A 25,606-nucleotide genomic window follows, 5' to 3' on the forward strand; every position below is an offset into this window, starting at 1 on the left:
AAAATAACAACTTATTTGAGCCACACTTGTTGTGTTAATACTGTTGTCTTAACTAATACTATGTATTTTAAAGTAATATGTAACTGAGAAAAGCATTTGCAAAGCATTGTGTTTGGTATTTTACGCGACAATTTTGTATCTCAGCACTACAGAGCATTATGTAATAATATAATGTTGACAGAAGACAAGAGTGATGTTGCGTGTAAGGCCATTAAAGCTAACAGAGGCTCTGGGCTTAGTGCTGCAGGGTCCAGCAGTGCTGTTTCTATGCACGTTTGTGTATACACACTGGCTATGCCCCCAGGGCAGAATAGGAAGTGAAAGGTCCTGACAGGGGTGGGGGTGAGAGCTATTTGACTGTTTTGTGTACACAATCAGGCAATCTTGGAGTTATGGGAACACAGAGAAGCAATAGTCAGTAGCAATAGCAGTAGTGGCAATTTTAAGATGCTACTTTATTATACTCTACTTTACATCTGCAGCCAGTTTTGTGTTCGCTTAGTGTCTGTGGCTTATTGTTACAGGTTCTGTCTTGTGGTCTCTGATCTCTTCACTTTGCATTACTGCAGCCGCTGTGTTTCTGTCAGTACTCCATTTAGATGATTCTGCTTCTCCTGTATGCCTGGCTTTATAACATGACACTTGTCTGTCATTTCTGTCTGCTCTCTGGTTTATTTCAGGGAGATATTCAGCAGCTACTGATTCTGGAGGACCCCCATGCTGCTGCGAACTACTGTGTAGACTACATACCAGACTGTGACTCTGCGTTGCCCTACAACAGCAAAGCCCTGGTCCTGCAGGAGGTCAGTACTGCCACCAACAGGAAGCAATGCCTAAAACCCATGCAAATCTTTGTACAGTTCTTCGACAGTTGATACTATAAACTACGTATAACTTTAGGTCACCTCAATTAACTGCAGACACAAAGGTCTGGACATCTTGATTCATTGTATTGTTTCATTGTGTTTTCCACATTTCCTCAGAGGCCCTGTGTTTTACAATATGTTTTAAGAAATATGATAAGCTTCTACTTCTAGCACTCATGTTAAAACAAGATTGTGTCCTTATGGCTGCTAAAGTGGAATTGCAGAAGCCCTTGCTTCACAGCCAAACAGTAAAAGGAGCTCAAGCATGTCTATCAATTGAGCTATGTGTCCCTAAGACTCGTATGATTTACAAGCAGCCAACAGCCCCAGCCAAGAAGAGGTCTAAGTACAGTGCAAACATACTGAGTGTTTGCAAAAAGAGACTTGAGAGATTAAGACAGAATAGGCCATCAGTCAAAGGAGTAGTCTTCTTTCAAATGCAGCCAGCAGTGGAGCATTCTTAAGGTCAGGTGCATTCATTGAGCCAGGAGCCTGTAACTCAAACATGATATAATAGCTCTTCCCCTCCTCAAGGCGTGCATAAAACATTGATTCAATCATGGATATGAATTACTGTATATTTCTTTGGTGGTGTGTGAAAGATAGAGATAAGGAGACATAAGGAGGCAGCCAGAGGAATGGAGGCGGAGAGATGTGTGTGTGTGTGTGTGTGTGTGTGTGTGTGTGTGTGTGTGTGTGTGTGTGTGTGTGTGTGTGTGTGTGTGTGTGTGTGTGTGTGTGTGTGTGTGTGTGTGTAGAGTGTGAGTGTGTGTGTGGCTGGGCTTCAAGGAATACACAGTTGAACACTTAAATGTCTTATTTTTCATTCCACGTATTTGCATGCACCCTCATGTGAGTGCATGTGTGTCTGCACACAAATGTGTGCGCCTGGTCATCGATTATGCTCTAGAGATGGCTCATTAATGGGTGTGAGCCCAGCTGGCTTTTAAAGAACTACAGCTGAGCAATGAGCTCTGAATCCAGAACATGTCAACATCTGTCACCCCACTGACCTACTTCCCTATCATTCGCCATTACACACTGACCTTGTTTACAAGTGGGTCTATATCACGTCACTGATGTCTTTCACAGAGTGGGCCCTTAGCGTCATTTTCAGACAGAGGCCATTCATATCATTGACATGAAATGGGCATCACACTGGAGGGTGACACAACCCATATTTGTTCACTTGCCAGAGCACATTAAGAATTAGCAGATCATAGACAGGGTGACCCCTGACCACACGAGCAAATATGTCTCTCATTTCATGTTTGCTTTTGGTTGGCAGTAGGTGTCTGACCCTATAAGGGTGTCACAAGACATGTAGGCATCACTTTACTTTACTTTTTCGGGCTATTTTCCTTGTTGTATTTTCATTCACAACAGTGTTTGCTTTTTCTCCATCCTCCACTTGTGCCCTCATCTTGCATTCCCTTTTTCATAAAAGAACTCCCAACTTGGGTCTGATGCTCTGATGCAAAGTGACCAGCCTGATGAACCAAAGGAGCACTCCAAAAAGGAAAGGAAAGGCAAAAAGAACAAAAAGAAGAGGGACAAGGGCTTTAACATTAAAGGCAAAGGCAAGGGCAAGGGCAAGGGCAAGAAGAGATCCAGAAAGAAGAAACATGAAGAGGAGGGTCTTGAGGATGGCTTCCTTAGAGTGTCCACAACATTGCCTGAGTATATGTCTCAAGAACCTTTTCAGCCCACCGAGTTGCCAGATTTTAAGAGCACCCTAGGAACTGTCATCCTAACTGAAGACTTCGACAAGACCCTCATGGAGATGCCCACACGTGAGCCTGACTCTACAACAGAGTCCCCCCCTGTGGTGCCAAGTGCATTACCTGAATCAAAGGTTTCTGAGGAGGTAGACATGTTTACTTGTAGATGCCCTCCACCCCAACCCCCTGCTGCCATTTGCAGTTCTAACCGATCACTCCCCTAATACCTCCTAACCATAGAGAGCACCTCTTCCCTCTCCAGTTGCTTACCACCACCACTAACCAGCACCATCCTAATCATCACCTCTACTGCATCCCAACCAGAAAACATACAGAATGCATCTTAAATGAAATTCTTTTTAATGGTCATACTATGTGCCTTCTGCCTGTGTTTTTTGTAGAACACGCTGTAGTACATGCATATTTGAAAAGCATAGTTTGCATGGTACATACAGAATTTATCATCCTGTATGCGACCTACAGAATGATAATTGGGTTTACAGTTCATTCAATGTGAATATATGCTCAGATACTATCTACATTAACATACAACTGTATATCATTTTTTTTATCCAATCAATTTCTAACTTCCCACTTCAACAAACAAGGAATGTTTGTGTATGTCTCCTTCATGTTTATTATTTGCTAATTTGCCAAATAAACTAATTTCTCACGCTCATGCTGTTTCTGTAGCTGTTGCAATCACTGCCATGCTGCCACATGAATCTGACTAGTCCATCAGCTAATTACACTCCAGCATTGTAATTACCTGCAAACCCGTCACCAAGATAATCAAAACATTCCCATAAAATCTACCTGTTTTGCTAACATTCACACCATGCATTACAAAATGTGCCATTACTCTGAAGCACTGGGCTCTAATGAGAAGAGCTCAGTGTCCCCTGGTTCATCTTTGCTATGACTCATTTAAGCCTGTGTGTTGGCCTGCAGGAGGACAAGCCAGTGAAGAAGCCAGTGATGGAGGAGCATGTAGATGACCTTTACGGAGACCTCTATGATGATCTCTCAGTTTCCACGGTAACAGTGGGCCCAAATGTTACTGAATATGAGGTAGGTTAAGTGCAAAAGCAAGAAATGTCTCAGCACAAAATCACTGAGGGGCTATTTTGGTATTCACTACACCTGAATGGAGTTTTTTTCATTCCAGCAGATTCTCGAATATGAAGATTACAAGAATGACACAGAGTCAGAGTATGAAGAGTATGAAATATACGAGGACGGCTTTGAATTTGCAGAGCGGGAAAGAGCAGGGACGTGGGATGGAGAGGTAAATCTCAGAGTGAACTCATACATCAAGTGAGTGGTCACGTCTTCAACGGCCTGTGTCAAGTGATTTCTAACGATCCACATTTATTCATCTGTTTCTCCTCCTCAGGCTAGCCTCAGAGCAGAGAAAGGCCAGAAGGGAGAGCCAGCTATTATTGAGCCGGTGAGCTGCTAGAGACATTTATTGAACAGCCCAGTATCTTTAGTTATGAGCATGTAAATTTTATTCTATCTGTGTTGGTTTCTAGGGTACGATAGCGGAAGGACCCCAAGGTCTACCAGGGCAACAGGTACGCCTATTCACTGCCTGAACACAGAAGAAAATGGAAATTCTGACAGTGCCTTGTCTCTGTAATTATACAGGATGTGGCATAATGTAACATAAGCAGGAACTGTCTAGATGTGGAACAAAATGTTGAGAATTCTGGATTCTAGCATTCAGGATGCAATGTGATGTTTTCAGAAAAGGAAGCAGGGTTTTTTTAGGGGTGACCACCCTAAAAATACACCCCTGCACTATGATGCAATGCAAGATGGCACTTGTTTCAAAATCTGATGATATTTTATTCATATTTAGTCATTTTATTTTATTTGTTTAGGTTACCATTTGAAAACTGGCTGGGGACAACAGATGAAAATGTGCCTGTGGAGCTAACTCTGGCTCATTTAGAGTTGCTTTGCTGTTGATTAATGAGCACTGTTCCTGTCAAATAAACAAATAAATGAAAGGAAATATTAAAAGTGCATCAACACAAAAAAAGTAAATATATTTAAATTCAAAACTATATAAATAAATAAAAAGGGATTATTGTAAAGCATTTAGAGGGTTATACTATTATTTAGAAGAAAATTATCATTTTGTTGAAAACTTCTTCTTTAATGTTTGAGTGCTGTGAATGTTTCCTTTGCAGGGGCTCGCTGGCCCAGCTGGCCCAACAGGCCGTCCAGGACCCAGGGGAGATCCTGGTGAATTGGTGAGTGAGAGCTGTGGGTTCAAATGTGACCTCACATTGAACATGTCCAGTCCTGAACTGAACATGCTGGACTTCAGGGACAGATGTTGACTCACACATGTTTGACCTGATTTTCTTTCTTTCTTTCTTTCTTTCTTACACACACACACACACACACACACACACACACACACACACACACACACACACACACACACACACACACACACACACACACACACACACACACACACACACACACAGACACACACACACACACACACACACACACTGACAGATGCTATGTCAATCCCCAGTTATAGGTGGTTTCTATCATTTTGCTTTTACTATTATAGCTTAATTTCTAAACATTCATTTATAGGTTTATTTTAACAGTCTAGTGTTAATGTAACACCATACGTTAATTGCAACCTATGTTGTAAAAAACTAACCACTTGTGTACATATATATATATATATATATATATATATATATATATATATACATGTACATATATATGTTTCCTTGAAACAAGTGTCAGTTATTTAACAAAGGCAGCACAAAGAAAATTACCCTTTGTCCATAAAAATATTGCATTAGTAGAGGAATGTATATTACCCATTTGAATACATATCAGATAACAGTAATCTGATGAAAACAATCTTAATGACTCAATGCTGCATTAAATGGCTTGTTAAAATAGATATTTACAGTGTGTAAACAGAAGATAAGGCATGTTACATGCCCTGTGGAAATAAAGCAAAGGTTGTTTTTACAGTGATTGGATTGCAGGGCTGTTTTTCCTCCCCCCCCCCCACACACCCACACACACACTCATACACACACAAAATAGCCAGTAGCCGCACATAGCTGTATCATTTACCCGACTTCTCTTTTCAGGGACCCCCAGGACGTCCTGGTCTTGCTGGGGTTGATGGGATTCCAGGTTCTCCAGGAACCCTGTTGATGCTACCAGTAAGAAATTACAGCACACTCATGCATGCATGTGCACTCACACACACACAAGCACACACATTTTCCCAATGTGATGTAGTGGCATACGACCACAAGGGGGGGCTGTGTGATTGTACTTCATTTACATTTGGGGAATCCTGCAGTGGGAACTGAATCCTCTTTTTCACTGCCTCCAGTTCCAGTATGGAGGTGATTCCCAGAAAGGACCTGTGGTGTCTCCCCAGGAGGCGCAGGCACAGGCTATCCTCCAACAGACCAAGGTATACTTCACAGGAACCAATACTTTGGTGTCGTCCTGCCATATTATAACATCAGCAACTGTTGACATAATTAGTCATTTTATGCTGTATGAAGACCAGTTCATTGCGTATTAAAAGTCAAAAGGTACCTTGTGCAGCGTACATAAACCACCCAGTTGTGTTTTTCTTCCAGCTGTCACTAGCGGGACCTCCAGGTCCAATGGGTCTTACAGGGCGACCAGGCCCAGTGGTAAGGCACTCCACTAACCTTGACTAAAGTTGCATGATACCTCAAGGGCTCCTGCACCCTTTAACCTCAATTTCACATTCTGCTTGACCAGGCACAAGCTCTACTCTCTCCCTCTCATCCTAAACTCATCATTATGCATGCTCAATATGTTTTAATTGCTTGTGAAATCACTGCAGGTTTGCAAAAATGAACACATTTTATATTTAGTGTGTTTGGTTCTGAATTTGAGTTAAAGATTTGAATGCTCCTGTGCATCATGTCATGCTTAAATTAATAATTTTTTTTATTTTGCAGGGAGTTCAAGGTCCCTCTGGGCTTAAAGGAGACAGCGGAGACAGTGGCCCTTCTGTAAGACCAGACATTATTTTTACTTCACTACTAGCTTCCATCATGTCACGCTTTTTTGTCACACTATTCATTTCGTGTTGTCCTCTTGCCTTCTTTTTTACACATTTTTCCATTTGTCTGCTCTCTTCCTTTCTCATAAAGGGACCACGTGGGTTGACAGGCTTACCAGGAATCAATGGAAAGCAAGGAAAGAGGGTGAGATATCTTGAGTATTGCAGCATACTGTGCCTGATGTACTATAACGCAAAACCTATTTTAACTGATTGTGTATCTCGTAGGGGCCCGCAGGAGCGGACGGAGGTCGCGGAGCTCCAGGTGAAACAGGCTCTAAGGTAAGCTCTTTGAGATCTCACTGTACTGCAATGCAGTAGTGATAATCTCAACTAATTGAGCTGCATTCAATAACCCACAGATTTGTATGTGTTGTATGGCCTTACTGCTTATTTGGATATTAGTTGTGTAAATATTACATTGCCAGTTGTTGCACCTTATTTCTGATGTTTGGTGTTGAGTTTCCATGAATTCCGTTTTCTGTTTCCATGAACACAACAATGCCACACATGTTTAGGCAGCAAGGTCTTATATGATAACAAACTATCTCCACTTGCAAGTGTAAGCCTTTAGGTATTCAGCAGCCCACAGCTTATTATATGTATTGACAACAAGGCAACTCAATACCTAACAGCTGCAGGATGAGCTTAGCAAATAAATCAGGCTCCCTTGATGCCGGGTCTGACAGAACAGCAGAGTCTTTATCAGTCAAAGCAGCATTTTAGCAGACCTACAGCTAATCTGAAAGCTCCCTCTCCTCAACACAAACTCCGAGCAGATGGGAGGCTCTGCCAGGGGAGACTTTCAGTACAATTCTGCTAATGTTTACACATTACCATATGTCTGTGTGTTTCAGGGTTTAATGCACTTGCTTCTCTATTACTTTTCAGGGTGACAGGGGTTTTGATGGCCTGCCAGGTCTCCCAGGAGACAAGGGACACAGAGTAAGTTAGATTTGGTAACTTACCATTGACACTGTATTTATATAGTCATTCAGGCACTAACACGCTAACATGGCATGCATGAATACCTTACACTTCACATGGCAGGTGTTTATTTCCACATTTTGATCATGATGATTGTGTTTTCTAAAAAGCATCTGCTGGATATTGCTCTGCTATAAACAGAACAGTCCTAAATATCTTGAGGCTTGCGGCTAATGCTTTTATCTTGTAGGGGGACAGAGGAAAGCCTGGTCCTCATGGGCCTGTCGGAGAGCCAGGAGAAAAGGTGAGTGCACAGTACTTAGCAAAATTTACTCGCAACAAACAAAGCCTAGAAAATACATCCTGCAGCAGTGCTTTGTTTTTCTTTATCCATCGCACAAGGTTAAAAGAGAAACGTTTTCAGATCAGTGAATCAATTCTACAAACCATTTAGATGGTAAAGCACCACAGATCAAAGCAGGCTCTACTGAAATGAAGTCATAAACTCTTGAATTTTTTAATTCTGATACGCTGGCCTGAGTTCATTCAGTATCAAGGTTTGCAAAAGACACGAAAGCTATGCAATGCATCCCCTGAAACAGAACAGAAAATATGAAAGATAGAAGCTCTGTCAAGATAGTATCAATCCATGCAAGTGGGCGGGGGAAATTTGAGCGAGCAGCCTATTAGTCTTTGCTCGAAGATAGTTGAGCCTTATCTGTCAGGCAGGGAATTTATTTAATGAGCTATTTTCACAGATTATGTCTTTGGGGATATAAATGTATCCATGCCTGAGGTTGTCTTAGAGAGGTGCATGAGATTTATGTGTTGACTCTGTTTCCATCTTTGTTATTTTAGGGATCTGATGGACCTGTGGGGCCAGGAGGGCAACCAGGCGAACCCGTGAGTAACCGCATCTGGAACTATATAATGATCCCTCTTAATGCACCTAATTTCATGTTGATTGTTTCTCTACATTAAAATACTTCATGTAGAAGATGTATTTATCAAGTCTGTGCTTTGGGTTCTCAGAAATAAGCTAACACAAAAACATGTCTTAGTGCAGAATCACAGAAACAAATGATTTCCACGAGAAACCAAGAGGGGATTGTAGGAGATCACTAGAATTAAGCTCAAGCAGATGTTTAAGCCAAAATCTTCACAGAAGAACTTGAACAGAACAACATCTAGTGCTTATACAACACAAAAGAAACACAACAACTATAAAAAACTAGGACGGTCAAACCATATTAATGCAATACTGCGAGAGAAAAGGTCACTGGACAAAGGCGTGCAGTATGAACACAAGAGTATACAATGGCATAATAAAACATGTATGCCCTATGTTTAAAATCTGTCATATCGATAATAACTGCAAAGTTACTTTTGATCATAGAGAGACCACTTTTCTTAAGAGCACCGCTGAAAGAAGCTGTCATTTTTTTCTGTGTACCTCTGCAGTAAACACTGGTTGATTGGTTATGACTCACACTCTATCTTTCTCACAGTAGGTGAGGTTGGGGCTCAGCGGTGTTCTGTCCCTCCAAATGGATCACTATGTGCAGGAAAGAATAAAGTGCCATAAGAGGAAAGCTATGTTAAACTATAAAGATACAGGAAAGGAGAGGCTTTGGCTGTTTTAGAAGAGAGAAAAATAAGGCAAAAAATGAGACAGCGAGAGACAAACATGATGCAGAAATTTGGTTGGTGGTGAAATAGATAAGAGAGATGGAGAGAGGAAAGAGGAAAGAGAGTCGGAGAGGGAAGAGATAAAATCCTGGCCTGAATGATTATATTTCCATATCAATCACTTCCCAGGAGATCACAGATGTGGCTTTGGAACAGGTGGCTTGGCCAGCCTACAAAGATGGAGGCTGACAAAAACAGAGCACACACACTCATGCAAACAGAGGCTAGTGCAGTCACTGCGGCTAGCACACACAAAACCAAATGCACCCACACACACACACACACACACACACACTAAAATGTATTATTTGTCTCTCCCTGTTTTTTCCCCTCTCTCTTTCCTTAGTCCTGATTTATGATTTAGTATTCCACACTCACTCCATCTCATCATGAATGCAGGTTAGCTGCTGACTATTTGCTGTTTTTTGTCTCCAGGGTTCTCGGGGTCTTGTTGGGCCGAGGGGGTCACCTGGCCCACCTGGCCAGCCGGTAAGTCAACATTGCCTTGATTGCAAGATCAGAGCTATTCAGTCTTTTCAACTCTATAAAAGGCCCTCTACTGCCACTGAAGATAAACTAGGAAGCTATTGAACTGTCTCTTTTTCCGATCAGACTTTGACATTTTATCCATTGTTTTCTGACATCTTGTATTTTGTCAGGGTATTCGTGGAACTGATGGAGTACAAGGGCCTAAGGGCAACCTGGTCAGTCTTGCTACCTTCTTTACCTACTGTAATATATGTAAAATAGTTATATGAAAATGAGCATGTGAGTAATAAAGGGATCTCAGCTACAGAAACATCAGCAAGAGTGGCTTAGTGTGGCCGTCTAATGAACCTGTTAACCAGTCTTGTGATGTGGAGGCAGAGTGTGTGACTATTAGTGTTTGTTGTTGTCAGGGTCCAGCTGGAGAGATAGGGCCCCCAGGTCAACAGGGAAATCCAGGAGTACAGGTACTGAACCAAAAAACAACAACTGTCCTGTCGCTTTTGCGAGTTAATTCACTCATAACACATCCTATAAATGTATTCAAGACATACAGACATGCTTCAAATATGCACCATCACTTACAAGCAGTTGCATAACACATTTTAATCTCTTACACACAAACACTTTATCTCTTTGTTTTTGTGGCACATAAACTGTTTCTGTTTTATTTTTACATCAACTGAATGTTTACTTGCTCTTCCAGCAGCAGTGGCAGCAAAAACTGTCCTTTCCTGTTAGTAGTTTCCTGTATACTGTCCTGTGATTCCCATGACTGTCATGGAGTCACAGGACAGTGTACAGGACAGTGTCTGACTGTCCCAGGACAGTGTGATGGAGTCACAGGACAATGTCATGGAGTCACAGGACAGTGTACAGGACAGTGTCTGACTGTCCCAGGACAGTCATGGAGTCACAGGACAATGTCATGGAGTCACAGGACAGTGTACAGGACACTACTAACAGGACAGGACAGTTTTTGCTGCCACTGCTTCTCTGCTCTTCTACAGATTTAGGAAATGATCTGCCCTTTAGGGCATATAAAAGCATTTCACAGTCCAATTGCATGAAACTAATATGTATTCAGAATTCAGAAAGTTTTTATTACCTCATTAAAATAATGTTTATGGAGATGCAAGGTTTTCATCCCACAACAACAACAACATGTCATTTTAAAATGTCATCAGAGACATTACAGTCATATAAAGAAGATGTAATCATATTTTAGCTCTCCAGCATGTCAACAATATCCAATCCCTCAGCTCACACAAGTTCATCCCCACATTCTGTGCATGACTCTTACATACACATATCATATGCACACAGACTTAAGCAAAACCTCAGCTCCCAGCCTTCTTCTTGTTTTGTGACACTTAACCTGATTGATGCTTTGTTCTGGTCCAGGGCTTGCCTGGTCCTCAGGGTCCCGTTGGATTGCCAGGAGAGAAGGTAGGTAGCATGTCTCTCACTTAATTTCAGATTTAAAGCTGTGACCTTGTGACCCCTGTCATCACATACCCATGAGAGCCCGTTGGAGCTGGAGAGTACGACACAACAATTTCTGGCTCACATTCAGACAAGACAGGGCTAGACAGGAAATCAATACACAAGGAACACACACAGGCAAAACAGACACTAGGGACGGTCTTGGCCAGTGCACTTCATGAGGCTAGACTGATAAAAGAAATAAAAAGTGGACTTAGTCATAAACGCAACATGTTTGGTAGAGGAGCAGCAAAGTGGGAAATGTGGTCTCTTAGGGATAAGTGAAGGTGCTATATCATATGTGCAGCTCATCTCAGTATCCATACCTCTCTCTGTCCAATACAGGGTCCCCAGGGGAAACAAGGCATGCAGGGACTACCGGGCATTGATGGCCCTACCGTAAGTACAATCAAACGCAAAAGAAAAATTGGCATAAACATGCATGCATCCATGAATACCTTTGCACATCCCGAAACTATTTACATATAAATAAAGAGCCTTCATCAGTCAACATGGTGCTCAAGTGACAAGACAAATGAATGACAGCTCCACAACATCAACTGATTTACTGTACTAGAAGAGTGTGCAACACACTGTGGCACATATCGTCCATCCGTTTTTGATTAATTATTTTTGTATAGAATAGATAAAAACATACATAGCTATATACAAACAAAAACCTATATTCACCACATAACGACTGAAAGAGGACTAGACCCAGATGACCAGCCTCTACAGTATACGATGCTGTACCTCAAGTATGTCAAATTCCAAATAAAAGCTTGCATAATGTTATACCAACAATAAATACAACCAAATAGCTTTGATATGCAGACATATTCAACCAAGAAGTTAGTTAATCTAAAGTAGCCAAGAAGATCAAATTTGCCATCCTACACTTCCTGTGGCATGCCAGTAGGGGGACACAGGAGGCATTTCCGGAATTGAATCAAAGCAGTATGACATTTAGAAAAGAATGAAAAATCTTCTAACAGTTGCGGCTTTTCTCATTTCCAAGAATTCATTTTAGATTGGAGTGATACAATAATAATGTATTTGTGGCAGTGCTTAGTCAATCTGATTCCTGTTTTCTTGTTTTAGGGTCACCCAGGGAGAGAGGGCCCTGCGGGAGAGAAAGGCATCCAAGTGGGTAACTGCTTGTCTACTGTAGTGTCATAGCAAGATATTAAACATGGTGTTTCTTGCAATCTGTTGTAACTGTGCACGCACTTACATTAGGTTACAGTAATCCTCACTCTTATTATTATAATCATTGTGTTCCAATGTCATTATCTTTATTGTGCAAGAGCATTAGCTCATTTGAGTCAGCAGCATGCATTCACCAGCATCATCTTTTTCTGTTCGAAAATGCTTATTGACAATTAAGGATATGATACGGTGACTGAGTGCAATGCTTATTCATATCTGGTCAGAGAAATGCATGTTTGCTGGCTGCTGCTTGCCAAGACTAAACAAAAATGTTTGTTTGTTTTTTATGTAGGGTTTACCAGGCCCTCAGGGGCCTGTTGGGTACCCAGGGACCCGTGGAGTCAAGGTGAGACATAAATGCATCATGATCTCAGGTGTAACGTCCACCGCGATCTTTATTCCCTGGCACATTTCATTCTGCGAGCATGTCTACCTATGACGGACAGGCTGTTTGAGTCTATGACTGACAAGTGACAGGTGGAGGGAAAGCTCTTCGGTTCTCAAGGGGACTTTTACCAACAGAGTGAGGAACATTTGACGGATTGGAAAGATGTCAGAGTCAGATAGAGCAGAGCTGTGTGCGTAGATGTGGAGCAGTCCATTTTGACTGCAAAAGTGCTTTTGAATTTGAGGAATAAAAGTGAAGTTGTCATGAAATGGCATTCTGCTTGGTGTTTGTTTTGTAAATTCACACATCCGGTATTTTATCTGGTAGTTTGGCTCAACATCCTTTAAGGGACGCCTGACCTTGTTGGCAATCATCAGTATAAAATAAATGTAAGGTCAATAACTACTTAATAACAGAGCAATGTTAGGTCAAGAGAAAATCAACAAACTAATTAATCATTTCAGTGTTTTAAAATGTGGTATTTCTGGAACTGCATGCAACAAGTGATTTTTCTTTGTGAAGTCTTTTTTTGAGAGTAGACTTGTGAGTGATGTTAGATTATTGTTAAATTACATTTTCCCCATTTTTCACAGGGAGCAGATGGAGTTAGGGGTCTAAAAGGGAGCAAAGGAGAGAAGGTGAGTGAATCAGAGAGAGAGTCTTTATTCTGTTTTTGTTGTCACACTGGACTGGAAGGACACTTGACAAATTACAATGTAATGATGCCATTTATCATCAAAGCTTTCATTGGACATCCCCTCTCCTCAATGCATCACAGGGAGAAGATGGCTTCCCAGGGTTCAAAGGTGACATGGGCATCAAGGGAGACAAGGTGAGAGAGCCCAAAAATCACAAGCCTCAGTATCATGTTCTATTATTTTTCTGTCTGTTATGTTCTACTCAAATTCTTGACTTTAGGGTGATAACGGCGCTACTGGTGCTCGTGGAGAGGATGGACCAGAGGGGCCAAAGGGCCAAGCAGGGCCCCTGGGGGATGGAGGAGCTATTGGGATAGCTGGCGAGAAGGTACTTTTTATTTTTAAAAGATTTAAAAAAAAAAGGGAGACTAAATAGCCTGCCAAATTATAAGAACACTTTTATCTAAACCTGCATTGCACTGCTACCACCATTATACTGTTAGGTCGTAGAGTTACATTTCTTACATTTCTAATTTTTCAGCTGTGACAAAACTTTGTTGTAAAATGAGTGAAAATCACTGAAATACTAAACATTTTGGTTTCAATGCCCTCACGTTTATTACATCCGATTACAGCCCATTTCTAAGGCAGAGCTGTCACTGATAATAATAAAGTAATCTTTCAGTCATCGCTATATGCAATAATTTAAATATACTCTGCTGTATTGGTGCAGGCATAGTCAGCAGTATGTTATAACGTCTTAAAGCTTTAGTGCGTAATTTTTTTATATTAATAAACGTCCGTTACATTCAAGCCATTGGCAATTGAGTTGCTACCAAGCTAATTAAGACTATCAGCTCCACACAACTCTCTCTGTATTTCTCAGTATGGCTATGTTCAGAAGATTGTGTCGTCCGGCGACTATCGTGCATAGAAACTCGAGTGAAGATAATTACCTCTTCTGAAGAGTCCATCATGTTTTTTTAATCCTCCGTGTACTCCTTGGTTACTAGCAACTGCGTGGAGGAGGGGTGGGGGCGGTGCGCGATCACGGAAGGCTGTATGACATCAGTTTTGTTGTCATTACTTATAATTCCTCATGGGGGAGACAGAAACTACGCACTATAGCTTTAATTAAATGGTTTCCATACGCTTCTCTTCTTAATATTTTTTTGATTTATGTCCTCTTATTCTGCCCGTCTCTCTGCAGGGTAAACTTGGTGTGCCCGGATTGCCAGGATACCCAGGAAGACAAGGTCCTAAGGTGATTTAACATTGACGAGCTATTATGATCAGTTAATGTGTCCTCTGGTTCCTTTATCACAGCTTTAACCAGCAAGATGTGTGTCCGTTGTTTCCTGTCTGATTAAAAATAAAGGATGATAAATGGCTTATTAAAAAAAGGCTATTTTATTAATAGTTCATTAGTGACATCAATTCATTACATGTTGATGAATGGTGTATTTTAGGCTGTGTTGGGCTCATGGATTAGATTTGCTTTAATTTGATACAGTGGTTAATTATACGTTAATGAGGCGTCGGGGGTGATGTGTGATGAATGGAAGGCCGAGGCTGATTAACCTCTACGTGTGTCTCCAGGGATCACTTGGCTTCCCCGGTGTGGCCGGGGCCTTGGGAGAGAAAGGACGAAGGGTGAGGACTGTGTTGACATTTGATCACATTCGGACTACTTCAGAATATGTAAACCTTTCTGTGTGGCCACTGATAAATAATTGTTAACCTCTACAATGCAGGGTCCAGCTGGTCAGCCGGGGTCTGGGGGCCAAAGAGGTCCTAATGTGAGTACAGCTTTGTGCTATGCATATTACACCATGCTTTTTTGTCAGTGTATAAAGCTGTATTTGCTCTAATTAGATACAACCAGTTAACCACAACTTGTGGGAGGCACACTGTTACATCACTACAGTGTTTTCACATCACCAGACGTTTATCTTCCATCTCCAGATGAGTTATGCATGTGCTAATCAGCCTGTTGTTTGTTTTCCAATAGGGAGCCCGGGGGGGAAGAGGAGCAAAGGGGCCCACTGGAAAGCCTGGAGAAAAGGTGAGCTTAGACTGACACACAGTCATATGCAGTTTAAGTTTTTTTTTTTTTGCAGTGTCTTTGTTGATATACATAAACAAGACATATGCACATACAGTAATAGTCACATAAACACACACCTGGCTGTCTCATAAGGTATGGATGAATGCGCCGGCCGAGTTGGAACTGGTTGTTGCTGTTCACTGCTAGATGACAGGCCATCTGTTGCAGTGAGAAGTGACTGTCTGGCAGGGGATGCTTCAGTTTACACTCTCAACCTCAAAGGCCATCTTGGGGAAGCTAAAGATTGTCTGGCGAGCAGAAAACTAAAAATGTTTAAGTGGCTCATATTTTGGTACTGTGTGTTTTATTTGTCTTGTTTGTCGTTTTGTCTGGTAGGGTTCTGCTGGACAAGATGGTCCTCAAGGATCCCCCGGAGAACAGGTATCTTTTGATTCTTGGAAAATACTGTACATACAGTGCCTAAATAAGACCATAGATGTTACGCCTGAAAAACATATCTTGGCATCACAGATACAATCTCATTAATCAACGTAGGACAAGCACCAGAAAATACGATCTGGGGTTCGAGACAGAGTTTTGACAATCTGTGTTATTATTTTCTAGGGCCCCCAAGGACCACAGGGAAGAAACGGTGAAGCAGGACCTAGAGGGCCTAATGTGAGTGGGTTAAGATGTACTGTATATCAATTGCCCTGTGATTTAATGTCATTCAGTTTGACCTCATCCCACGTTGTTGTTCAGTTCATCACAATGATCTAAATAAATTCTTCCCTTTCAGGGTCCACCTGGAAAAGATGGATTACCAGGTCATCCAGGCCAGAGAGGGGAACCAGTGAGTCACATTTAATCTCAATAAAGATGCATATTTATTAGGGCTGCACGATATGAGAAAAATATCTAATTGTGATTATTTTGACTGACATTGCAATTGCGATATGATTCACAATATTGTAGGCAATGATCATTTTTGTATCATTATTCTCATTTTCATTGAAAAATATTAAAATGAAAAAAAATGAAAATGATAATAGTGTGTTTTTTTTTGAGGATCTGTACCAAACAAAGATGTTTTCTTTAGTCTGTAGTATAGCATGTGTAGGCTGGGACATCTCTGCAGCACCACAACACTTCATTCAGAATAGTTTAAAACATATTTAACAAATATTGCGCCCCCCCCTCCCCACTATGATTTGGATATTGCACTAGTCCATATTGTAATTTCGAAAACATTGCTATTAATTGTGCAGTCCTAATATTTATTTATTTTTCTCTATGAAGCGAACATCCCAGCATTAACTTGTCAGAGTTGACTTTAGCATTGAATTACTGCAGTCAGAGTGCAAGTTGAGATGCCTCTAGAACTGTAGATCTAGTAAAACACCCTGCCCTGTGTGCATCCCACTGACTCTGATTCAACTCAGACTCACTTGCTTTATTCTTTAGGGCTTTCAAGGCAAGAACGGACCCCCCGGGCCCTCAGGTGTTGTTGGACCGCAGGTAAGAGGATCAGCCCATGGTATTCTAGATTATTATGCAAACAGCTGTTTATTTCAGATAGCATGTTTTTAAAGTGTTATATGATGTGTGCTGTGTAACTTGCTTGTTTTCAGGGTAAATCTGGTGAGACAGGACCAACTGGAGACAGAGGCCATCCAGGTTCACCGGGACCACCGGGTGAGCAGGGTTTACCAGGATCAGCCGGAAAGGAGGGTGCCAAGGTGAGTAGTTTTCATCATAATGTCGCGATCATAATCACACACACCACCACCTTATTACTGTTATATTAGATAAAGCCCAAGGACTCTCTCAGCACTGCTTGGATATCTTCTGGGTCTCATCCTATTCTCTAATTTGCTAATAAATAACAGAGAAAACCTTGCGGTGTTGAGTGTATTATGGCTCATAAAAGATAAATGTTCCTTCTTGGTGTGACTTGCTGGTTGGTGTTATTTATGACTGCATAAGGGCCTGCTGTCTGCTGGCTACTTGCCTTATATCTACTGTAATTATGTGTGTGTGTGTGTGTGTGTGTGTGTGTGTGTGTGTGTGTGTGTGTGTGTGTGTGTGTGTGTGTGTGCGGTTTCCAGGGAGACCCGGGTCCATCAGGAGCCTTGGGGAAAAGTGGCCCTGCTGGGCTCCAAGGCTTCAGAGGGAGCAGAGGGACCAACGGTGCAATGGTAACATAAACTACCAAACATCCCACATCCTCACCATCTCTCCCTGTCAACAGATTATCTTAAAATGTGCAGCTTGCAATTAGATCACAATTGAATTTTAATCAATAAAGCGTGTCAATTACGAGTTTTGCAAATGTTAACTCACTTCACTGAAGGTTAATCTCGTCATGGATGTGGTTGTGGCTCGACTGTGAAGGCTGTTTCTTTGTCTCTCCAGGGTCCTGCAGGTCTGAAGGGAGGCGAGGGTCTACCTGGTGTTGCAGGCGCTATTGTAAGTCAGATTTTCATTCCCTGCTCTCTGCCAAGCATCTATGTTATATAGAATGCTAGGACACATAAGGCAGGAGGCTGTTTCCATGGTGATCACTGATCGTGACCACCACATTAAATCAAAGAGTGAGTCATGTGACATGTGCTCACCTCACATCTCTATCTCCTCTTTTTTCCAGGGTGCCACCGGAGAGAGGGGCCCCGCTGGGCCGGCTGGCGCTATCGGCCAGCCAGGACGGCACGGCGGCGTGGGTCCCGCTGGGCCGATGGGAGAGAAAGGGGAGCCAGTAAGATCTGGAACATTGTTACTTTTGTTCCTTAGGCAGCAATGTCCACCATTATATACTGTACCATCACCTCCCACAGTTGGGTAATAAACAGAATGTGCTCTCGCTTTGGAGTGTGTCGTTATGAGATGGAGAGCAGGAGAGAGGTGAAGGAGACAGAGAGAGAAAGGTGTACTGTAAATATGAATGTCATCAAGTCTGCATCTCGGGTGCGAGTTTCCTTTCTGGTCCGATACATTAATCAATGTGTCATGCTGCTATATGAGGATAATAAGTATTGAAGCATTTGCTAAATGTGTGCTGTTTTCCCATCTGTTCCCTAGGGAGAGAAGGGGCCTGTGGGGCCGGCTGGGCAAGACGGGGAACTGGGACCTGCAGGGTTGCCAGGGGCTGCAGGATCTCTTGGACCTCCAGGAGAGGATGGAGACAAGGTACTTAGATGGGACAGCCACTTTATACTTCAGCACTGCTGTAAAGTGCTTGCTGATATTTTGTTTATGTGTGTTTGTGTGTGTGTGTGTGTGTTCACGTGTGTGCATTTGTCTCCATAGGGAGAGACAGGAGGACTAGGTCAGAAGGGCAGCAAAGGAGACAAAGGAGAAGGGGTGAGTATGAATGTTATGCAAATAGTACTAACATCACATCATTACCTTGCATCATCAGGAAGTAGAGGACAAACTGCCTTATAATTGTTTTGTGGCAGTTCATCGTAATAACTGTTTGCCTGGACCGTGTGTCATGTGTTGGAATGGGAAGAGTGTTTTAATCATGTATTTCCTACAGTGAATGTGTATTAAACTGCCCTTCTGCTTTTCTAGGGACCCCCAGGACCTGTTGGAAGTCAAGGGCCTGTGGGCCAACCAGGACTGCCAGTATGTTACGAAAACTCTGAACGCATCATATATAATAGGTTGGTTTAGGTTGTGCGGTGTTAACAGTGCTAACCTGTCGGTGGATATTTCAGGGTGCAGATGGTGAGCCAGGTCCTCGTGGGCAGCAGGGAATGAATGGGGCGAAAGGAGATGAAGGACATAGAGGCTTTAAGGGGGCATCTGGTCCTTCTGGACTACAGGTAAGAATTACTATCAATTCCAAAAACTGACTTTCTCTATATTGGCTCATCTCTGATTTCACATTTATACTTTAGTTTACATTTGTTTACATTTCATGCCTAAGACTGCATTGCTCCCCATATCTGCATTTGTAGGGTATGCCAGGACCACCAGGAGACAAAGGAGAAAGCGGGCATGTGGGCTCAATGGTGAGTAACTGTTCAGCAATCTCAGCACACTCATCTCAAGTGTACTGCTATGGTCCAGTTTCAGTCTTGAGTCTGTTCTCAACACCACTTTACTGACTTCTTACACTTTGTTTCATGATTGTTTTGACTTTGACTTGTCTTCACTGATATTGGATATCGACTTGACTTTTCTTCACTTTCCATAAACCTTGGAATGTGTCTTTTACTTTTCTTGATATTCTCGGCAGTATCAAAGCAGTTGAATGGATATTTTTGTAGTTCAAATGTGTGCATTCACTGGTAGAAAAACAATATTTTTTTTACTCTGAATATTTAGAGTGCAATGCAGAGCTTCTGCAAATACTGTAAACTTACATTTCTGTTTATGGTTTAGAAACTCTTTTGTATTTGTGAAGACATGGGCCTTTAGTGTGAGCTCAGTGTTTTCTTACAGGTGGTACTGAAATGTCTTCTTACTGCCAGGAAGAATCACTATCCTGTCATTGTGGGTGTTTTTGATATGAGTGTGTTATCGATACTCAAGTTTGATGAATGCATTATTGTAATAGCTACATCCAAGAAGCAGACAAAAATCATCCCCTTTTCTTCAAAAAATTATAAACAACCGTTTATTCTTTTCAACCATTTCTTCTTTTCCTAAACTCAACCCACGTGACGTTTCCTAAACCCAAACGTAGCCTCGCGATAACACGTAGCCTCGCGATAACACGTAGCCTCGCGATAACATGTAGCCTCGCGATAATACGCCACGTGGCTACACTGTGACGTTGCAGACTGCCGTCCACTGTATACAGCGTAGACATACATGCGGATAGCTCAAAATGCGTACAGATAAGATGCCACTTGGCTTTAGGAAAGTGGCGTGTATGTTTGCGTGAAGTCATGATGTCATGTTGCACATGGAGTATGTGTGCGTTACTATAGTTAGCTATGAGTGCAACAGGTTAATGCAATCCCACAGTATTTATTTTTATTTTTATTTTTTTTGTGCTGATCCTACTGCTGTGTGTCAAAGCTGTGAATCAAGGTTTCTCCTCTGCCTCTACCTCAAACTACAGTCAGTGGTCTTGACTGGGGCTCAGTTAGTTCTGGTCCTTGTCTCAATGGTCTCAATATCATTTAGACCCCAGTTGTACAAAGAGGTGGTGACAGACCTTTAGTATTGAGTATAGCCAGTCATAGTTTTGCTCCTATAGCAGTCTAGTGTGAGACTGTTGCACAAAAATAAACAGTGATGTAGCTACTTTGCTCCCAAATTACTAACCGCTGTGTTTCCATTGTAATAGCCTTGACAACTCTTGACACCTAACAATCTAATCTGCCTCATCTGCTGAGGAACTGAGGAAAACAGCTAAATCTGTGGTTTCCCAAGAATAGGCATGTTTAAAGGCAGACAATTTGACTTGGTAATGATGGTTCTGCTCCAAGTAAGTATCCTAGTTAGCCATGCCAGCCAACAATGCTTACACTCTGTGTGGGGTTGGAAGGATTAGTCAAAGCAATGGACATCCCACATTAGCTCTGCTAAGTAGCTGCAAACTAGTCCACCATATTACTATGGCATAACATACAGTATACTGTGGTATGTTGTACCAGAATAGGTTTACATGGTTTAATAAAAAACCCTGTGTGTTGAGCTCTCCGCTTTAGCTACAGAGTGAGACATCACACTTCTGTTCCATCTTTGTTGGGAGTTGCACATGCGCAGTAGCTAGGTAAGGACAACCAGCCAGTCAGAAGCAGAGTATTAGGGCGTGCCATGCTAGCACATTGGCAAACATTATAACGTGTGTTACAAAGTGACGCACATTTCGTCACAGAAGTAAAGGCTGGACTACAATAGAACTGTTTGGAGCAGTTTGTGAACAGTGTTTTTTCTGTTGGAGATGGTAAGTCCCTTTGTGGTGGACTTTGGGCTTTTTCACTTTGTAAACCTATAACATGCATAAAAAAAGATATATAACACAATAACCTTTAAACCTTTAACAGTCTCAACTCATCTTTTCAATGGGTGACAGATCTTCAAAGCTAAGTGTGAATGACAGTAGACCCTGCCTTTATGTGCAAGGAAAACAAGCCCACAGAATGAAGAGGTGGTCCTGTATGTAAAAGAAAGAAAAGGATAAAAAAAGAAGAGCGAGAGAGGGTGACAGAGCTGATGCAGTAGAGCAATGGAGTGGAAGGAAGAGGCGGGGCGCTGATTGTGAGCAGGAAGACGGTGTGACAGCTGCTAATCAGATTAGCCTCAGCCTTGGCTGTCTAATTAGCATCCTCCTTTGTGACAGTCATCTCACAACGCTGTCAACCATGAACAAACGCTAAACAAGATTCTCTATAGCCCCTTTTCTCCACAACCAGATTAGGCAGGGGGTGCATCAAAATGGAACCAACACAAAAGTGTGAGAGAGAGAGAGAGAGAGAAAGACAGAGAGAGAGAGAGAGAGAGAGAGAGAGAGAGAGAGAGATGCTGAAGACTCAGTGGGAAAGTTTCATTCATGTGTGAGCGTTGCGGATCACAGAATTCTCCACTCTAATGCTCAGGCATCTCTCCACCAGAAGGATATGTGTTTCCTCTAGTCCCACACAGTCTCTCTCTGGGCATATTGTCTGTCTTTCTGTCTCAGATTGTCTTTACAACACAAGGCTTCCTTCAAGACTTCAGCGTGATTCAGAGCACAGCTCAACATCTACTCAACTGAAACTGAAGCCGATTGATTGCTTGTCGCTCTCTCTTGGGCTGCACAGAAGAGTCAAATCACATGCCGTCACTGTGGATGAGAAAATATGGTCTTGCACGTCACAGGCTAGAGGTTTCTTATTAATAAGAGAGAATAAGAGAGAGGGAGGGGAAGGAGGAATCAGAGCTTGTGTCATATTGAGGGTAATGACCTGTCTGGATGTCTTCATCATGTCACTACGATAATGATCATAGATACTGGGGCCATTGCATAAGCAATCCACCATGGCCTGACTTCTAACACTCATTTAATTTAGGAGGCACCAGCCAACCCCTAGCTCACATTCAGTTTGTATTCATATCTCTGTGTGTTTTATTGATGCGGTATATCCTTATTGTCTGCACTGATATTCTAATGAGACATTTAATTTCTCTTTCTACAGGGGCCTCCAGGACAGCATGGCCCACGAGGCCCCCAGGGGTCCATTGGTGGAGAGGTAGAGTGCATCATAACTTTTTTTCAAATCACATATTTGGATTTAGATGTAGGCATGACTAAAGTGATATCACAGAGACAGTCCCATTGAGTGAGGGATTAAGGGAGCACTCTTTCCACCTACAGGTACTCTAAAGTCAGTAAAAGGAGAATTACCCTGCCTGCTATGAACAAGCTGTTCATATCCATCTTCATAACACAAATTGTAAATATTCAGAGCAAAAACATTTCAAATCAACATACTATAGTTACATTACTTGAAACAAGAAATGCAGCAGCATGGTTCATTTAATATGATGATGCTAATCAGCATAATCAGCATTACCAAATATTATAATTGGTCCTCTCATAATGAATAAATGTAGATAAGGTTTCATAATTTCTTTCAAAAAGATTTTAGCCTGATTTTCTTGCATTTTTAAGATAATTCATTGAGGTTTGCAAATATGTATTCTTTGTTTTTTATGTATAATTGGGGCTAAATCATTATTTTTTGTTAATTTAGTTGAATCTGGATGATTGCATTTTTGTTAATACAATGTTGAAATGACATGTACACCCTGTGCCAGTATTGCAGTTCTGATATTTTCAAGTGATGGCAGCTGTATGCCTTTGTGACTCATATAGAAAACATGATGCTGTATCAACTTTGGAATCAGGAAGACTTTCATTCAATATGCAGGAGAATCTACATTTCAAATTGAACAATAGCTTATCATAACACACAACATAGACTTTATATTTTCCAGCCCCTCATCTCTTCGTATACTGTCTTTTCATTTGAACACTTCCTGCCACAGACCCTCCACTGCTTTTGATACTTGAATTATTAAACAGTATTAGGATATGATCCCTGGGAGAGAGTTATATTTACTGCTCTATGAATCATTAAGAAGTATTAGACTATCATCCCTGAGAGGCAGTTATATTTACCTCTAGTAATGGCCGTCTCTCTGCAGCCTCTCACACCGGTCAATTATTCAGCAGCAAGCTGCAGAAATCTGCGTGAGCCGCACTAGCGCTTCCTCACAGGAAGCATGAAAATACAGCGGTGCAGAGATGGTGGGATCCATAAATGGATTGATTCAGGAATAAGGAAAGTAGCAAAATGGTGGTGGGATGGCATGTGACAGCAGGAGCTCAGTAGTAGTACTCAGCTCCCATGTTTGTGCACTCTACCGAAGATGAGCTTTTAATGGGTTCGTCTAAAGACACAAAGCACAATGCACTGACATACCCTACATACACTCAGTATTTTCCTTGTGTCGTGATAATTCTGTTCCAGTTTCAGCATTCAGTGAGCAGAACTGCTGACAAACAACATAATACTGCCCCAAAAACTTGATTTTGAAATATTGAAAACTTACATATTTCAAACTTGCCCTTGTTATATGATATTTTGGTTCAAGCCGTTCTCTCTCTCCCCTCCTGCCACAGGGCCCACCTGGAATGACTGGTGGAGTTGGTCAGCCTGGACTTGTTGGAGAGAAGGTCAGCATTTCCTATTAGCAACTACACAGTGTGTGCCTGTGCACATAGAGTAGAATGGCAGTGGTTTGTGTGTGTGTTGATTATTTTAACTATGTTCCTTCTCTACCAGGGTGAGGACGGAGAAGGTGGAGACCCTGGGTCAGTTGGAGAGCCCGGCATTGCCGTAAGTCAGCTTACCACAATCTTTCCTTCTTGTCTTCCTCAAACACATCCTTTCTTCGCCCCTCTGATTGATTTGTCATCTCACATGCTGGTGTCCCAGGGGGCTAAAGGCGATGTGGGGGAGAAGGGTGACTCTGGCCCTCCTGGTGCAGCTGGGCCTCCAGGATCCAGAGGAACACCGGGGGAGGATGGACCCAAAGGCAACCTTGTGAGTCTTTTGTCTCTCTGGATCAGTGACTTGTCCTTGCTCTGGTTGTCAGGTCAGTCAGTCTGTTGTTGCCATGCATATGACACTGTTTGTGTCCACAGGGCCCTATTGGGTTCCCTGGAGATTCAGGACCTCCTGGAGAACCTGGCGTCAATGTGAGTATTATTATTATTATTATTATTATTATTATTATTATTATTATTATTATTATTATTATTATTATTATTATTTAATCATTAATTTGCCATTAACTTGTTTATTGCTCATTTCTTCTACATTACATTTTTTCATCCAGGGAGTAGATGGTGGACCGGGGCCAAAAGGAGACAATGGAGAACCTGGCAAAGCAGTAAGCAGGGATTTTTGTATCCATTTCTTGCACATGTTGACAACACTAGTAACTTTTGTATGCTTATCTGAAGTCTGTATTCTCTGTGACATATTAAGGTTTTGCTTCTTCATCATTATGTCTGGACGTTCTTCTCATTGTTTAATTACTGGATGGGAATGTGTTTCTCTTTTAACTTTCTGACCTTTTTCTTTTGTCTGCAGGGACATGCAGGAGCCTCTGGAGAGCCAGGTCCTACAGGACCTCCTGGACGGAGGGTGAGCTTAGCATAGTTTGTGTGCATGCGTGTGTATGTAGCTAATGTGTATGTGTATTTGTTTGCAGTCAACAGCCTTTGTCATTATCTTAGCAACATTGTCTTTGTCAACCCCAGGGTCATATAGGTGCTGCAGGAAAAGAAGGGAAGCAAGGCATGAAGGGAGCCAAGGTGAGGATAAAGGCTGCCACTGAGCTCCGTGATTGTGTATGGTTCCTTCTAGCAAAGCCTTTCTGGTCTTTTTTTGCTACTAACGCCTTGCTGTCTGTGCTCTGTAGGGGACGACAGGAACCCAGGGTTCAGTGGGGAAGACCGGCCCAGTGGGACCCCAAGGGCAGCCAGGGAGGTCTGGCCCAGAAGGTCTCCGAGGCATCCCAGGGCCCGCGGTCAGTA

At 42.1% G+C, this 25,606-nt stretch overlaps 1 protein-coding gene across 3 annotated transcripts in view; it reads left to right on the forward strand.

Moving 5' to 3' along the window:
- The window catches only part of col5a3a (collagen, type V, alpha 3a), a 50,472-nt gene that overhangs the window by 15,673 nt on the left and 9,193 nt on the right, over positions 1 to 25,606 (forward strand). The window contains exons 5-56 of one of the 3 annotated variants that reach the window (XM_039825796.1): positions 681 to 803; positions 2,314 to 2,733; positions 3,539 to 3,658; positions 3,756 to 3,875; positions 3,984 to 4,037; positions 4,123 to 4,164; positions 4,786 to 4,848; positions 5,728 to 5,802; positions 5,979 to 6,062; positions 6,235 to 6,291; positions 6,586 to 6,639; positions 6,781 to 6,834; positions 6,918 to 6,971; positions 7,581 to 7,634; positions 7,867 to 7,920; positions 8,475 to 8,519; positions 9,741 to 9,794; positions 9,965 to 10,009; positions 10,205 to 10,258; positions 11,196 to 11,240; positions 11,622 to 11,675; positions 12,378 to 12,422; positions 12,778 to 12,831; positions 13,467 to 13,511; positions 13,652 to 13,705; positions 13,792 to 13,899; positions 14,722 to 14,775; positions 15,111 to 15,164; positions 15,266 to 15,310; positions 15,523 to 15,576; positions 15,955 to 15,999; positions 16,183 to 16,236; positions 16,358 to 16,411; positions 17,023 to 17,076; positions 17,190 to 17,297; positions 17,667 to 17,756; positions 17,974 to 18,027; positions 18,206 to 18,313; positions 18,637 to 18,744; positions 18,865 to 18,918; positions 19,132 to 19,185; positions 19,278 to 19,385; positions 19,521 to 19,574; positions 22,695 to 22,748; positions 24,185 to 24,238; positions 24,348 to 24,401; positions 24,501 to 24,608; positions 24,710 to 24,763; positions 24,904 to 24,957; positions 25,161 to 25,214; positions 25,331 to 25,384; positions 25,492 to 25,599. In XM_039825796.1, the coding sequence (XP_039681730.1) occupies positions 681 to 803; positions 2,314 to 2,733; positions 3,539 to 3,658; positions 3,756 to 3,875; positions 3,984 to 4,037; positions 4,123 to 4,164; positions 4,786 to 4,848; positions 5,728 to 5,802; positions 5,979 to 6,062; positions 6,235 to 6,291; positions 6,586 to 6,639; positions 6,781 to 6,834; positions 6,918 to 6,971; positions 7,581 to 7,634; positions 7,867 to 7,920; positions 8,475 to 8,519; positions 9,741 to 9,794; positions 9,965 to 10,009; positions 10,205 to 10,258; positions 11,196 to 11,240; positions 11,622 to 11,675; positions 12,378 to 12,422; positions 12,778 to 12,831; positions 13,467 to 13,511; positions 13,652 to 13,705; positions 13,792 to 13,899; positions 14,722 to 14,775; positions 15,111 to 15,164; positions 15,266 to 15,310; positions 15,523 to 15,576; positions 15,955 to 15,999; positions 16,183 to 16,236; positions 16,358 to 16,411; positions 17,023 to 17,076; positions 17,190 to 17,297; positions 17,667 to 17,756; positions 17,974 to 18,027; positions 18,206 to 18,313; positions 18,637 to 18,744; positions 18,865 to 18,918; positions 19,132 to 19,185; positions 19,278 to 19,385; positions 19,521 to 19,574; positions 22,695 to 22,748; positions 24,185 to 24,238; positions 24,348 to 24,401; positions 24,501 to 24,608; positions 24,710 to 24,763; positions 24,904 to 24,957; positions 25,161 to 25,214; positions 25,331 to 25,384; positions 25,492 to 25,599 (3,777 nt within the window). The remainder of the gene's footprint in view (positions 1 to 680; positions 804 to 2,313; positions 2,734 to 3,538; positions 3,659 to 3,755; positions 3,876 to 3,983; positions 4,038 to 4,122; positions 4,165 to 4,785; positions 4,849 to 5,727; positions 5,803 to 5,978; positions 6,063 to 6,234; positions 6,292 to 6,585; positions 6,640 to 6,780; positions 6,835 to 6,917; positions 6,972 to 7,580; positions 7,635 to 7,866; positions 7,921 to 8,474; positions 8,520 to 9,740; positions 9,795 to 9,964; positions 10,010 to 10,204; positions 10,259 to 11,195; positions 11,241 to 11,621; positions 11,676 to 12,377; positions 12,423 to 12,777; positions 12,832 to 13,466; positions 13,512 to 13,651; positions 13,706 to 13,791; positions 13,900 to 14,721; positions 14,776 to 15,110; positions 15,165 to 15,265; positions 15,311 to 15,522; positions 15,577 to 15,954; positions 16,000 to 16,182; positions 16,237 to 16,357; positions 16,412 to 17,022; positions 17,077 to 17,189; positions 17,298 to 17,666; positions 17,757 to 17,973; positions 18,028 to 18,205; positions 18,314 to 18,636; positions 18,745 to 18,864; positions 18,919 to 19,131; positions 19,186 to 19,277; positions 19,386 to 19,520; positions 19,575 to 22,694; positions 22,749 to 24,184; positions 24,239 to 24,347; positions 24,402 to 24,500; positions 24,609 to 24,709; positions 24,764 to 24,903; positions 24,958 to 25,160; positions 25,215 to 25,330; positions 25,385 to 25,491; positions 25,600 to 25,606) is intronic. The other 2 variants (XM_039825797.1, XM_039825798.1) reach the window with 2 other exon arrangements.

This window comes from Perca fluviatilis, chromosome 15, assembly GCF_010015445.1.
Source record: "Perca fluviatilis chromosome 15, GENO_Pfluv_1.0, whole genome shotgun sequence".
Taxonomy (NCBI): Eukaryota; Metazoa; Chordata; class Actinopteri; order Perciformes; family Percidae; genus Perca; species Perca fluviatilis.